The 16396-nt window shown below is 35.4% G+C and overlaps 1 protein-coding gene across 2 annotated transcripts in view; it reads left to right on the forward strand.

Annotated features, from left to right (window-relative positions):
• LOC124237182 (glucosamine-6-phosphate isomerase 2) overlaps positions 1-15677 on the forward strand; it is a 28404-nt gene extending 12727 nt beyond the window's left edge. For both annotated transcript variants that reach the window (XM_046656585.1, XM_046656586.1), the window contains 3 exons: positions 1949-2133; positions 5670-5844; positions 14835-15677. In XM_046656585.1, the coding sequence (XP_046512541.1) occupies positions 1949-2133; positions 5670-5844; positions 14835-14896 (422 nt within the window). In that variant the 3' untranslated portion in view covers positions 14897-15677. The remainder of the gene's footprint in view (positions 1-1948; positions 2134-5669; positions 5845-14834) is intronic.
• Positions 15678-16396: the final 719 nt, after the last annotated feature.

Raw genomic sequence — 16396 nt, forward strand, 5'->3', positions numbered from 1 at the left:
CAAGCAGAAACATACTTAATAGTGGAAACAATCCATACATATTAACCACATGTTGGTCTGGCTTTATGTCTCTGCATTAAAAATTCCTAGATTGTTGTGCTTTGGTAGTTTATATCTGCTGCTGAAGGTTTTCATTTCTTTCTTCCTTCAAAATCAGGTTACTTTGTTATATTTTACTTTGTTGTAGCCTGGGAACAATTTGTTAGGATTGTATGTTGAGTCAGTAAAATACACTTATCTATCATTAAAGTAAATGTGCAGGATATAAATGTAACAGATATCTTGCCTCAGCGAACTTGTGGGTTTATTTTTTGATTGAAGTTGCCAGAAATCTGACTAGCTAGTAAAGTATATGTATATAAAACTTGATTTATTTATGCCATGGAAAGATTCTTGATTTTATGAAGATTTACCTCCAATTTCCTTCAAGTATGGAATGTCATATTCTGATCTATATTTTAAAGGCAATCCTAGAATATTAGAGCTGGCAGGAGGGCTCCTTAAAACAGTGTTTTCAAATTGTGTTTGTCACCCATTATTAGGTCATAAAATCAGTATAGTCAGTCACCTCTAGCAGTTCCCTTCTGTTTGTTTTGTTAATGAAATGGAATGTAATCAAAAGTAGTTTGTATGGCTACTAGTAAGGGTAAGTATTGTTTCATGCAGTTCTTGTTTTTATTATATTTGTGTGTATGTGTGTACTAGATTGCAGTCTCAAATGTATTTCTTACAGTAGGTTACAGTCAAAAAGGTTTGAAGAAAACTACTGCCTTAGATACTATTCTTGTCCAATCTAGACATTTTTTTTTAAAGATTTTATTTTTTCCTTTTTCTCCCCAAAGCCCCCCGGTACATAGTTGTGTATTCTTCGTTGTGGGTTCTTCTAGTTGTGGCATGTGGGACGCTGCCTCAGCGTGGTCTGACGAGCAGTGCCATGTCCGCGTCCAGGACTCGAACCAACGAAACACTGGGCCGCCTGCAGCAGAGCGCGCGAACTCAACCACTCAGCCACGGGGCCAGCCCCTAGACATTTTTTTTTAAATGGAAGAATTTTTTTTAAAATTCTTCCATTAAGCATTTTTGTTTTTTAGATTGGCACCTGAGCTAACATCTGTTGCCAATCTTTTTTTTTCTTCTCCTCCCCAAGGCCCCCCAGTACAGAGTTGTGTATTCTAGTTGTAGGTTCTTCTGGTTCTGCTTTGTGGGACGCCGCCTCAGCATGGCTTGATGAGTGCCCAGGATCCAAACCGGCAAAGCCCTGGGCCACCGAAGTGGAGCGTTCAAACTTAACCACTTGGCCACGGGGCTGGCCCCAATCTAAACATTTTTATAAGTAAGGATACTATACTACAGGGAGGTCCAGTAGTTAAATGAGCCATCTAAACCAGAACCAAGGAAGTTAAAGTGTTAATATAAAGACCACTGAGTTAGGAATCAGAAGATTTAGATTTGAGTCTTGTCTCCATGTTTACTAAACTGTTACCTCAAACAATATGTGACAAAACAAATCACATGTTATCCCTGAGCATCAGAGTTTTCTTTTGAGCTTAAAAACAGGTGGGGGAGATGAAAGAAATAGATATGCCTAATCTGACTATCTCACAAGATTGTTAAATAGATCTGTTGTTGAGATGATGTATGTGAAAATGCTTTATAAACTGTAAAGTGTTATTCTAATATAAGGTGATACTTAATTCTACTGCTATTAGAATCATGCAAGTTCATTGCTAAGCTTATGGAAAAAATTGAAATACTTGTTGAATCAAATACAGGAACAAATATTTTAATGCAGCATTAGAAACTCAGCTATCAAATAAAACAAGGTAAGTGTGTTTATGACTATTTCTTTGCACTTAAAAACATGTTGAACTTTGAGAAACCTTACTTATGTGAGCAACCTTATTTATTTCATGTGTATATGTGTGTGTATGTATATTTCTTTTGAAAGGAATCGGTCCAGATGGTCATATCGCTTTCAATGAGCCAGGATCCAGTTTAGTATCAAGGACAAGATTAAAGACACTAGCAATGGACACCATTTTGGCAAATGCTAAATATTTTGACGGAGATTTATCAAAGGTGCCAACTATGGCTCTAACAGTTGGTGTGGGAACAGTGATGGATGCTAGAGAAGTAAGAATTAAATGTTCTTTGATGTTTTCCCTTTGATGTCTATAGATTTTGGAGGAATTATGGCACCAAATAAGTGATATTTTGGTTGCATCCTATTTTCAATATAAATTGTCTAGCTTTCAGTAAGTTCTGTCAGTCTCACTGCCATGTTTAGAACTCAACTAAATTAAGTCTTTTGGAGCTGTAAAGGAAGAATTAGCCACCACCCCTTTTAGGGTACTACTTCACTTGCCTGTTCCTGCTTCACAATTTGAGGTCCTAAAATCATACTGATCATATGGTCTGTTTTTAAGTGTAATAGTCTTATGAAAGGACTATTGGGACAAAGGTGCAGTGCTAGTTAACACTAAACTGCTTTTGGAGACTCAGGATAATCTAATATGCTTCTTGACTGTAGGAGGATAGCCCAGTTGGTTTCCAGCAGAAAAAGAAGCCAACTAGGGCTGGATCTAGTGTAACTGATATATTTAAGAAGGCAAGACCTCTGAACAGTAGACCCTGCCTCATTTTTAAATTTTTAATTGGGCTGTGATTTCCTTTCCTGAGAATAACAGAACAAATTATAGTCAGCTTATGATTATAAGTGGTTAAATTATATGGAAACCCAAAACTCCATTCCTTTTTGGCATCAGGATGGGAGAGGTTCAGAGGAAGGAGTACAGACAAGGTATGAGGAATAAGTAATTGATTTTAACATAAATACCTCTAATTGAACATACAAATAGAACTGTCATTCAAAATGTAGTTTTTCTTCTAAAAGTCATTGGTATATTAAAAAAGACCTTTCAAGGACTGAAATTTCATAGTAAGTTGAAAAAAATATTTCAGAGCAATCTTATTTCTAAACTGATGTGTGCCATTCTTAGCTGCTGCTTCTCCATGTCTAATCAGTCACCAAATCCTGACCATTTCACGCATAACTTAGAGATAAATAAGGATCCAGCTCTGCATCACAACTGCCTTAAAGTCTCTATCAATTTTTTCAAAGATTATTGCAAATCCATCCTAAATCATGGCTATCTCCATTCTTTACCTATCTATTCTCTATGTTATAGCCTGAATTATTTTTTTCAAAAACAGTTCAGTTATTATTCATCTATCTAATTAAGAGTCTGATTCCCTATTATTCCATCACAAGATGAGGCCTAGCCTCTGTTTGTCATAAAAAGGCTCTGCATTTCAGATTTCAGCCAGTTTACAACTATTTCTTTTTAATTCCCTATACTCCAGCCTTACCAAATTTCTAGCTTTTTATTGACCACTCCGTAACTGTCTGAAATGCCCCCATGTGGAGCTTTTTTGCTTATCCTTAAGACTTGGTTTCACATAGGAGCTACTCTAAAACTTTTCCATATGAGAAATACTCTCCTTGAGAATGGTGGAACAGGTAGATTAGAAGTAACCACATATTCTGAGAGCAATTTTTTTTCAATTTCTGCTTTTCCAGATATTTCTTCTTAATTCTCAGAGGTTGTACATGTCTTAGGCATGCACATACACTAATTCTTCATCCCACCCCAAACTTCTACTAGCCTCCTTTCCTTCCACTCCCTTCATAATGCTAATGCTAGCCTCACTATGTATTTCTGTTTCTCAACAATAAGTGTTTGATTGTCTTGTCATTTTTTTTCTTAGTATACGTTTGATGTTAAAATTTGTTGCCACCTCTCCCATTACCTTTTATAATATTTGCTTCAGTAATGAAAGACTTAGCTCATACTGTCTAATTGGTGGACTTTTTAACAGTTTCTGTCTCTCAAGAGACAATATAATATAGTGAAGGATGTGGACCCTGGAATCAGGTCTCTTGTTCGTAGCATAGCCTTACCAAGACCTTGGGCAAGTTACAGAGTATCTCGGTTTTCTTATCTGTAAAATGTGAATAAGAATAGTATTTATCTCATAGTGTTGTTTTAAAGAGTTAAATGAGATAATTTAAGGAAAGTGCTAACTAAGTTCAGTGTTTAACTTTGAAACCACCAAATCGTATGTTAAAACTCCTTAAATAAATTAAACTTCAGAACATATCCATCATGCAGCAATCACCACATATTTTCATTTGATTCAGTGTGTGTTAAAGTAGCTTTATAGAGACTTTACAAGTGCTTGTCCAAGAACTTCTGCCAGATTGCATAATAATCACTCAAGGGACCTGATTCCTGGGTTCTAACTCCAAAGATTCTGGATTAGAAGACAGGATAAAGCAAACAACCTGAATGTTTTTTGTTTTTTTTAAAAACTCCTCTGTAACACATGGATCAGTCTTAAAAATAAAATTGCTATAATGTCCAGCAAGGGAAACTAATTACCAAATCCATTAATCAGTGTTGTGCTTACCTTACTATATCAAACATGATTAATTTTTGTTTTAAACATCAGATGCTTTTAGTTATATGTGATGGCATATTAAATTCTTCACTGATAGATCCTCATACTTTAGAACAAGAAGTATCAATAAAAACATGCGTAGAAATTCATATATATTCTAATGCATCCATGGGCTTTGATATTAATCAAGATGTCAAAATGGAAAACAAGTAGTGAATCTTAATAAAAGATATACAGTAATATCTGGTTCATTAATCTTTAATTTCCTCCCTCTTTAAGAAAGTCTGGTTATAAAATATGCAATTCAGAATTTTTATATTGTTATAAATATTTTAGAATTACAACCACCTTAACATTCATTTTTTAGTTAACAATTGTAACAATTGTAATGAGAAAAAAATCATGTTTAAAGATTTAGTACATAAACTGTTTAGATTAACTTGTAAAATAGGATAGATTTACTGCTAAAAATGATAAAGACTCATTCTGACACATATATACTTACTCACATTTGCACATGTTCTTTGAATTATCTCATAGGCTGTTAGGGATTTTGGACCAAGAACTTGGATTTTCTATAGTTCATAAGGATATCCTGAGTCACGTGTGCTTAATGGCATTTAAGTAGACCCTGACTCCTTCTTTAAATCTAGTTTTTGTTCCAGGACAACTGTAGATTAGCACATATTCAGTGAAACAGTCTTAAAGTTTCTTTTTGTAGATTACTCTTTAAATATGCATTATTTTACAGTCTTTTGCTTTTCCAAAGTAATATCTATTGCTTATCTGGACTAGAGCAATTTGGTGTATCATTCCTGGTTGTATAAAATTCTTTGTTGACATGTAATTCTGATTTTGAAAAACAGCCCTTCTGTTTCTTTTTCTTCATTCTCCCAGGTCTCTTCGGTACATCATTATTTACTATGTTAATAATCTTAGGCACTATTCTATATTCAGTAATACTCCATAACAAGATACTATTTTACTTTGTTAAACCAGAAGAGAGAAACTTTGTGCTTGCCTGTTACCTTAAAGAGTAGAAATAAATACCTTGAACTGTGAAGAAATATGGAGCTGTTAATTTTTATTTGACCTCCAGGAGAATACTGGTGCCAGAGACCTTGTTTTTAAAAAAGAAAAAAAAGAGAGCTTCTTAGCCATTTGGAACATGTTTTAAGAATTAACAAGTAATGTTCATAACTTTTCAGGTAATGATCCTCATAACAGGTGCACACAAGGCATTTGCTCTCTACAAAGCAATAGAAGAAGGAGTCAACCACATGTGGACTGTTTCAGCTTTCCAGCAGCATCCTCGAACTATTTTTGTGTGTGATGAAGATGCTACTTTAGAATTAAGAGTTAAAACTGTGAAATACTTTAAAGGTGAGCACTGAAATTTCAAAAGCAGACTGTGAGAATGTTCTATTGTAGATGACAATTTTAAAACTTAATATAACTGTGGAGTTATGCTGCCCTGTGGCCTATTGAAAACTGGCATGTGCTGAGACAGCTGCCAGTTCTTTCAAGGGAATAGAAATGTCTCACCTCAGATAATAGTAGTTTTCAGAGTAGTTTCCTGTTTTTTTTCTTGAAGAGAATCTCTTCAATCCATATTTTCAGTGAACAAGATTTTTCTTGAAATCCAAAATTTAATAAAATATTTTACTTTCATATTGAATATACAAGATTAAATAACCCAAAACGAAATGAATATGTCTTATGATTTTCTTTTCATTGTTTACCTGTCTCACCCCCATCTCCAAGCTATGATTAGAACCTAATCAGAGGATAAGATGGGTCACTCACTATCTCATTTAATCTTAACAATTTCAAACAAATTATTCCCATATTTAAAGTTATAATGCCTAAATGTCAAAAACAGTGTAGAATAAACTCTGTAAGTAATCAAGAGTTTGATTGCCCAGACTTCTGCGTATGTATTTCCTTTTGCTTCTTCCTGCAACCTAGTTCAATAATTCTTAAACCTTACCGTACCAGGTTGTATATATAAAACCACTTCTGCTTGATGTAATGGGTGATTTAAGACACTTTCAAGGAAAGTGTGACTACACTCAGTTTAGAACCCATTCCCTGCTTAAGAGTCAACTCCACATATAAATACACACACATAAACAAGCTGTCCAATGGGGTACTCTTTATAAAACACCTGTGTTCATACAGCAGATATGAAAACATTATGTAATTAGTCAAATATCTAGGTCAGTAATTCACAAAGTATGCAGTATGTGTACTACTGATATTACATGAATCAATATATATTTTAATCTTTTTGGTCTAGTAACTAGGAGTTTAACATGTATTAGAAAAAACATACTGAACCAGTCAAACCTGTATTTCATGGATATTAATGCTTTGACAAGTTTAAAGATGTTACCATATTTTATTGCTTCTAAGACATATCTTTATTCACATTTATCTGAAATTGGGACTTGTTTAAAATTGGTGTCATAGCTTATCTGGTAGCATTTTTGTGTGTGCGTGTCTGTGTGACGAAGATTGGCCCTGAGCTAACATCTGTTGCCAATCTTCCTCTTTTTGCTTTAGGAAAATTGTCACTGAACTAACATCTGTTCCAGTCTTCCTCTATTTTTTTTTATGTGAGATGCCACCACAGTGTGGCTTGACAAGTGGTGCTATGTCTGCGCCTGGGATCCAAACCTGCAAACCCCGGGTCGCAGAAGCAGAACATGCGAACTTAACCACTACACCACTGGGCCAGCCCTGGTAGCATTTTTTCTTGTGGTACATAAAATAATGGTGTGTGTTACAGTCTTCAGCATCTCATATTCATGAATTGTAGTATATAAACTTAAAAATTATCAGTCGGGGCCAGCCCAGTGGCAGAGTGGTTAAGTTCACATGTTCCGCTTTGGTGGCCTGGGGTTCACCGTTCAGATGCCAGGTGCAGACCTACGCACCGTTTGTTGAGCCATGCTGTGGCAGGTGTCCCACATATAAAGTAGAGGAAGATGGGCACAGATGTTAGTTCAGGGCCAGTCTTCCTCAGCAAAAAAGAGAAGGATTGGCGGCAGATGTTAGCTCAGGGCTAACCTTCCTAAAAAAAAAAAAAATTAGTTTAAAGGAAACCAGTAAGTTATAGTTCATGTAAATGTGTGATTATGGTAGAAATCTTGAAGGTGATACACAAATGATTGAAGTTTGGCAAACAGCAAAAATAGTCTAATTTTTAATACAAAATTTTGATCATGTGTATATAGTTTTGTATTTTCACTTATATGTTGTAAGCATTTTCCTTTCTTACTATTCTTCAAAAGCATTTTTAATGGCTATATAATAGTCAAGTAGACATATCATAATTTACTCAAACATTTGCTAATTGTTAAATACTTAGATTATTTCCAGTCGTTTATGTTTTTATCAGTTAAATTACCAGTTTTCTACCAAGCCAAAATATATCAAATTAAACTGAAAAATTGTTAGCCTCTTAGTAAGTTGACAGATAGAAGCAGAGACTATCTTAGTGATGAGTTGTGAATAAGACAGAGCTCTTTGATGGTGTTCTACACATATATTTCCATAGAGTCCTTCAGATTTCATAAAAAATATTAGATTCCTTAAAAAAGTTAACAGAAGGAATCCTCATATCCACATATTTTAATGGCAGTTTTACGAGAGATTCATTTAACACTGCCATTTTCTAGTACCAGCGATCCCCAGATAAACCTCTCTACTTGTCTGATTTTGTCAATTTGGTTTCTAACAGAAAATTTTTACATTGTAGTGGAGTTGATTTTAATAAGATATTTAATAATAACCAATACTTTTATGACCAGGCGCTATTCTAAATACATTATACTTACTGATTTACTTAATTTTCACAGTTCTTTAAAGTAGCTACTCTTATAATCCCATTTATAGATGAGTTAACAGGCTTTCATAGAGATGTTAACTCCCTTACCCAACCAACGCCACACAGCTTATATGTGAGCAGAGCTGCTAAGTCAAACTAGGCTTGTCTGGAGTCTGGGCTTCTGTCCACTGTTTTACTGCCTTATAGAAGAAGAGTAAACACTGGCTATGATTTATGATCTGAACCATATTTCTGTTTTCTTCATACCATAATAATTGCTTCCAAAAAGGTTAGGTATGTTAAAGAAAATATAAAATAGAAAGGAAGTAGATGATTATATGTATTTAGTTCTCTAAGCTCTTCTGAAACATTTTGAAGTGCAGACTATTCATAAAAGACTCACTGCATTGCCTTTTTGAGGACACTATATTTTCCACTTTGGAGAGTATGTATTTCTGAAGAGGTTCAGGATATCAGCCTGTCAGGATGCCTCCTTCAATATGGAGAAAAATGGAACTGAGATTTTGTTCTGGGCCATATATGGACCTCATTTTATAGTAAGGTATTTTTGTTATAGGGTAGAATAATTGAGTATTCAGAAATTTAAACATATTATAAATGTAATTTTATACATTTGCCACATCCTCATTGAGTTATTATATCACTTCAAGATGTACTGGAGGATATGAATCCTGTAGTTATCATCTGTAATTCTTCAAATTCCATTCACATCACTACCTTTTCTTCTGCCATCACTAAAAAGTGCCAACAGGAATCTTAAAGGATTCTAATTAATGAGCTCCTGAAGAAAATCTAGGTTAACTACATCTAAAACAGTAAGAATTATTAGTAAATGGAAGTTTATTTCAGTATATACCTTTTGAAAGATAAAAGTAAATCACTGGGAAACACAGTTTAATATTATTAGTTCTAGTTTTTTGTTTTCGCTTTTTTAAAGTAAAACTTGTTTTATGTCCTTGAGATATATATTTTCAAGATACCATCATCATGAACATTTTTTTTTCTGTTTCATCCTTTTTAGACTGTACTCCGATAGCCTGACAGAGGTTAAATGAGTTCAAATTGAGCCAAAACCATAAAAAGGACATTTATGGTCTATATTTAACTTTTCTTCTTTTGGTAGTATGTCCATAAGTCTGCATTTTTATCAATACTTATTAGAATAACTTACTTATTTCTGTTTATGATTTAAGTAGAAGTTACTTATTTTTATCAAATTCTTGTGTAGAAAGTTGTCAATTTTTATCTTAAGTCATAGTAAATTCTTGATTATCCAAAAAGCAAGTAATAAAATTTTCAAAATTTATAGTTCGGAAGCAGCCTTATCTTATGTGTTAAAGGTATAGTCAATGTACAGTTAAAAAAACTTTATAAATGAGTTGAATTTTTATCCCAATCTTCTAAGTTGTATTTTAAAGCTCTCATATATTCTTTCCACGATCAAAGCTATAAGCAAATGACAGATGAATTCTGTCAAGTAGAATGATCCTCTAAAAGAGGTCCTCTAGAAGACGATAACATATTGTAAACCACCTGGCTGGAATGGCCATTATCTTTGTTGCCCCCCCCCACCCTTGGGTCTCTCCAGTCTCCAGTTTACAGCTCTTCAGGTACTGGTTGTTGAAAATGGATTAAACTTTTCACTTAGATCCTGTTTAGATAGGATTGGTTCTGTTTGGAGATATCATCTGGTAAATCTTTTCCCTTAGCAAATATTTCTTTTGTACTATAAATTTTTTTTTTTTAAAAGATTGACTCTGAGCTAACATCTCTTGCCAGTCTTTTTTTTTTTTCTTCTCCCCAAAGCCCCCCAGTACATAGTTGTGTATTCTAGTTGTAGGTCCTTCCACTTCTGCTATGTGGGACGCCGCCTTGGCATGTCTTGATGAGCGGTGCTAGGTCCGTGCCCAGGCTCTGAACCGGCGAAACCCTGGGCCACCGAAGCTGAGCACACAAACTTAACTACTCAGCCACAGGACCAGCCCCAAAAAATTAGTCTTTAATGGATATTTTTGGTAAATGCATATTTTCCAGTTAGTGTCATCAGCCAAGAACATGAGTTAAAGTACCTTCAGCTACATTGTCTCATATGATGTTAGTCACAGTAAGTATCCCTGCCTGAAAGTAGTTGGCATTCTTCATAAAAAGCTGACTCATTAAGTGATTTGATACAATAAAATGTAATATATTGTATTAAAATAAGAGTTCCACGGAGGTAGAGACTTTAGTTTTGTTCACTAAATTATTTCAGTCTAAAAGTGTGCCTGGTACATTGGAGGCACTTGGATCAGTTGTGAGGGTTGTTGGGCAGGTAGAAGGATGGATGAACACGACTGAAAGCATTTCCGTTTAAGTGCTAAATTATGTAAATCACACTCTTAAGTCGAATAGATATTAAATAAGGGGGAGATTTATAAATAGTTGAAGAAAACTTTGATGGGATGGTGGGCTCTGCAAGACAGGTGGCATTTAAATTGAAAGGAAATGGCTCAAGCAACAGCACAGATGTAAGGATGAGCTAACATAGTAGCAGAAAAAGTTCCTGTTAATAGAATACAGAACAAAATGTATGAATAAAATGGGGCTAGAGTGTACTTTAAAAACAAAGGGAATGTATAGTTTAAGAGCCAAAAAGCAAACCAGGGCTCATGTGTCAGTGGCTCTTCACCTTTTTTGGGTCATGGACCACTTTGAGAATGTGTGCACACGCACACACACGTGTGCGTACACGTAAGTCTGTATATTAGTTCAGGATTCAAGGACTCTCTGAACCTTCTCTAACTCTGTTATATCCTAGGACTCCAGGTTAAGAGTTGATGCTTTACTTGATTTCTATCAGGTGGACAGCTTCTAATTGTCGTCAGTCTGGAAGTCAGAAATGGTTCAGTATTCATTGCTCTATTTTCCCCTGCATTCCAAGTTTAACTCTTTTGTTATGTTTAAATATGGTGTGTTTAACTTTTTTAATAACAATGGTACCTTGGATTTTTTTTTAACCTTGAAAATCCCAATATTAGAATGTAAGCCAAGGCCACAGGGCTAGTGTGGTTTAATACCAGCCCCCATGAAGAACACAGAATGTTCATTGACAGAATGCTTGTGGATTAGTTCTGCTCTGCCTTCCCTCAGAACTCTTGTATTTGAACATCCAAGAGCACATCTCTTTCCTATGAAGGTGTAAAATTAACTGCAGCAGCCTTTATAGCACCAAAGGGTATGGCGTTTGGGAGGGAGGGCATTACTCTGAGAAAAATATTCTTACATATTAACATTTTTTTGAGCAAAGAACAAATGCCAGTAAGTCAGTATATTTCAAAGCCAGCTTCAGGGACAGCTTTATATAACAGTCTAATGAATGAAATACTCCATTGGTTTGTACTCACATTTATGGATTTTTATTACATGCTTTTTTGTCTTCAAAGTGCTGGGAAGCACGGGGTGGGGGTTGTACAACTTTATAGGAACTATCACTGTAGAAACATTGAAGTATTAGAGATTACATTATCTAAGACATATCTAACCCAAACATCATTATAAGACTGTTATGCAATATGTTGAGTACACTGCTGTTTTGGATTTTTGAGCTGAGATTACTCCATTTTATAAAGCTGGATAGCTAAGTGGCTGCCATATACCTGAGGTGGAGGAGGAACTAATCAAGTGCCTTTATACTTACTTTAGTACTTTTTATACAAAAATCCTTTTAGGGGCCCTCCCAGTGGCGTAGTGGTTAAATTTGCATGCTTTGCTTTGGCGGCCCAGGGTTCACAAGTTCAGAGCCTGGGCACGGACCTACACACCACTCGTCAGGCCATGCTTTGGCAGTGTCCCACATACAAAAAAACAGGAAGATTGCCACAGATGTTAGCTCAATGACAGTCTTCATCAAACAAAAAGAGGAAGATTGACAACAGATGTTAGCTCAGGGCCAATCTTCCTCACAAAAACAAGAAAGAAAGAAAATAAATCCTTTTATATCCTTGGTTAGTTCTTGTTCCAAGTTTTGCTGTTTTCACACTTTTCCCATTACTCATTTTGACCCTTTGATCGTTCTTTCCCTCCAGCTGCATGGAAGGCGTAATTTATGTCCCTGCATAACCTACGTCTAAGATTTCCAAATTTATCCTAATCTTCAAGCATCCTTTCCTTTCAGGTCTAGCCATTCTGCCAATGCCCTTGATCCTTTTCTGTCCTAACTTAAGGACCTTGAACTACAGAATCTTCTCTGTCTCCATCCTCTCCTTTTCTACTGCCTCTTTATTATCAATATACTTTGTGAATTTATAAATTAAAAGAAGCTTCTAGGGGGCTGGCCTGGTGGTGCAGTAGTTAAATTCGCACGTTCTGCTTCAGCAGGTTCAATTTGCACGTTCTGCTTTGGCAGCCTGGGGTTTGTCAGTTCAGATCCTGGGTGTGGAGCTATGCACTGCTTGTCAAGCCATGCTGTAGCAGGCATCCCACGTATAAAGTAAAGGAAGATGGGCACAGATGTTAGCTCAGGGCCAGTCTTCCTCAGCAAAAAAGAGGAGGATCAGCAGCAGATGTTAGCTCAGGGGCTAACCTTCCTCAAAGGAAAAAAAAAGTTTCTAGATACCACTGTCTCACTGAACCTTCACACTTTTTAAACTATTTATTGTGCTTCCACCATGTGCCATGACCTTTATAGAGCAGAACTTAGAACAGTGAATATAAGGTCCTGGCCCATAGTTTATAGTTGGAGACATGGTACAAAAACATTTTCTAAGAGTGAAAATTGCCCTAAAGAAAGTGAAATTACAATTCATTTTAAGGCAGCTTTTGGGCTGAGGCCTAATAAACAAAAGAGGCAGTCTTGCTTTGCTCAGGGAGAGGAGCATTCCAGGCTGAATGAGAGAGGAAGCATGAAGACCCTGCCCTGGAGCCAAGCGTAGGCTTTCTGAAGTAACAGCAACAGACCCAGAGTTGAGTACAGCATAATAGGGAAGAGAGAGAACATGAGGTCTGAAGGGTAAACAAAGACGACAGAATAAAATCTACATTATGTTCTAAGTGACCAGAGCAATTCGGGAATTTTCAGTGGGGAAATGGTATAATCCAGTTTCTGTTTTTAAAAATACTATGTTGCCTGCTATGCAGGAATTGTATTATGGGATGGGGAAATGAGTGAGTGGTGGAGTGTTGAGTTGGAAGTAGTCAGATTAGAGATGACAGTGGCTTCACCTGGGGTGGTAGCCATGGAGATAAAGAACTGTGGCTAGTTTGGGATATATTTTGAAAGTCCTGCCAACTGGTCTTGCTGCTGAATTAAAGGAAAGAAAAAAAATCAGTGAATTTTAGTTGTCTGGCTTTAGCAGTTTATTGAAGGATAAACACCATATACCAAGATTCTCAAAGAAATGCTTTGGAAGGGAAACAGTGGGTCTGGACCTTGTTAAGTCTGAGGTGCTGATTAGACGCTGAAGTAGGCACTTGAGCATTTTCTCTTTCAGTTGGCACTAGTCTATGTTACTCTCTCCTCTCCTTTTAAGGCTCTTACACTTCGGTTTTTCTCCTACTACATCAACTCTTCAGTGCTCTTTGCATGTCTCCTTCTTTGCTTATCTCTTAAAAATGGTCCTCCTCACAGTTTGGATTCTAGAGTGCTTTTGCAGCCTTCCAGACAAGGAACATCTGCTTATTAACAAGTACCCTGTGCCCCCAATCCAGTAAGCACATTTCCAGAGAGAAACACAGTTTGAGTCCCTTTCCCCAGCCCAGCCTCCACGTTCTTAACAACCTGAAAAATTTAACTCATTTCTTTAACCTCCAGAATAAAAAATCTTTAATTTATTAATTGGGACAATCTTTTTTTCCCTCAAGGAAACATAGTACGTATGCATTAAGACACATGAGTGACTGGAAGATATTTTCCAAGAAGCTTTAATAAGTAAGAACAATTTACTAGTATACCAATTATGAGATGAAATTTGTCTACTTAGAAATTACTAATATAGGTTATCTTCTGTATTGTTGTCATAAACCTCCCTCAGTGTGGATTGTCATCAACCCCTATTGTAAATACACAAGTCACAATGGAAAATAATTTGCCAGATGAATGGATAGGGTAACATATTGGAGCATTAAAGCTATCCTAGTGTAACAACAATTCTGAGCCCCTTGCTGGAGTCTGGTGGAGGAACTGCCAGAGGATCAAACTCAACAGGCTTTTAGATATAATTAAAATGTCTTAACTAAGTCAGTATTCACATCTGTCATCTTGTCATTCTGAAGCTCTGAAGACAAAAACTGCTCCTTCCAGTTACTCCCAAAGAACCTGTCCACATTCTCGATCTACAGATTCATAAATAATTGTAAATGGGTATTTGCTAGGTAGTTAAAACTAAACATTCTGAAACATTTTGCATTTTTTCAATAAACCTATTTTGTATCAGATGGGAACAAATGTACTTACTGTATCTCATAAAATCTTGTGTTTTCTAAAGTAAATGAGAAATAGTTCAAAACTAAAAATACAATTAGAACTGTGCTTTTTTCCTTTAAGGTTTAATGCATGTGCACAATAAACTTGTGGATCCACTATACAGTATGAAAGAAGGAAAATGAAGGAGATTGGAGCAAAATTCTGCTTGACTGAACAGAACACTTTTATAAGTAGTATATGAACTTTCAGCTATGCAATATGATATAAAACATGGGGAGTTTTTGAAGAGCATCATTTTTCAAGTCCAATATCTATATGTTAAACATTCCATATTTAGGATATGTCCATTTTATACTAGGGTTTAGGAGAAGTAGTTGGCTCTCAAGTAACTGGCTGTTTATTAAGTATATAAACCACCTAGACATTCTATAAAACAGCACAGAAATGAAATGTCTGCCTGTTTAAACATTTTAAAGGTGGAGATTCTGTACATCAAGTACATTTTTATTTTTTAATCACACTCCAAGCCTTTCAGGTATCAAACAACTATCACGGCAAACCTTTACTTTTGGAACGCTACCTTTGTATTTTGGGGGCATTATACACAAGCTTTCTGCACGTGGTTGCCTTAGTCATCTTCCTGCAATAGCATCTGGACATCAGAAGTCCTGCTATGTATTGTTGGTACACAAAATCTAGAGATGACAGTGCCTAAAAGTACAGTTTATGTCCTTTGGGAAGGTATGTCTAAGTGCATGATTTTTGTGCACCTTCTTCTATAGCACTTTTTTACAAATGTGCTCTTATTTAATGACTTGGGTTCATGCTTTTCGTATAAATATTTTGGCAGTTATGAGCTTTATACCTAGCAACACTCTTAAGGAAATTCTTTTGAAGAAAATTTTCTGATTATTGTTAAACTTCATAAATTAGTTTTATTTCTTACATATATGTCTAAAAGGATAATATGAAGTGTACATACAAAAGGAATTACTATAAACTATTTTAGATTGTCATAACTTGCATCATTAAACTGCAAATAAAAGTATATTGTTTTCTATCTTTAATTCAAATAAAGTTTATAATAACAAATGTTATCTAAATTTTATTTCTAGAAGTGAAACTGAATACATGCATCTGAGAGAGTCCAACAATTAATAGTAGCTGTGAGCCTGCATTTACTGTTTGTCTGTTGCCATCATACAATTAGGAGATTTAAGTCAAAAGACAGTATCTCTGTCTATAATTTCTTAGTCTTGCTCCTTGGGGAATAAAAAATGTTTTCTTTAGTCTGCATGTTTTGCATCTTACAAGCCCACCTGGTAGAAGCATTACTTATATACCTGCTTAACTGCCTATGTGATTGAAATGTATTTATGGTTAAGTTCCTTAAAATATTTAAATAGCAAATAAATAAAAATAAATAAAACCATTAGATAAAATATGCTGCTTTAATTCCAGTTAATGAAGTTTTAATAGCCTTAAGCGTTATAAATGGTTTTTAAATGACTAGTGAATGAATCAGTATCATTTTCCAGTCACACTCCTGGTAATAAAGTATTAGTTACTGCAAACTAACTTTACTACCTTAGAAGGGTCATATAGTATCATAGTGAAAAAACTAAAGATACCTGTTGCAGTGCATGGTTCACCAGTTATTTCTGTGCTTTAAATGTGCTAGC

The sequence above is a fragment of the Equus quagga genome, chromosome 3, assembly GCF_021613505.1.
Source record: "Equus quagga isolate Etosha38 chromosome 3, UCLA_HA_Equagga_1.0, whole genome shotgun sequence".
NCBI classification, from domain to species: Eukaryota; Metazoa; Chordata; class Mammalia; order Perissodactyla; family Equidae; genus Equus; species Equus quagga.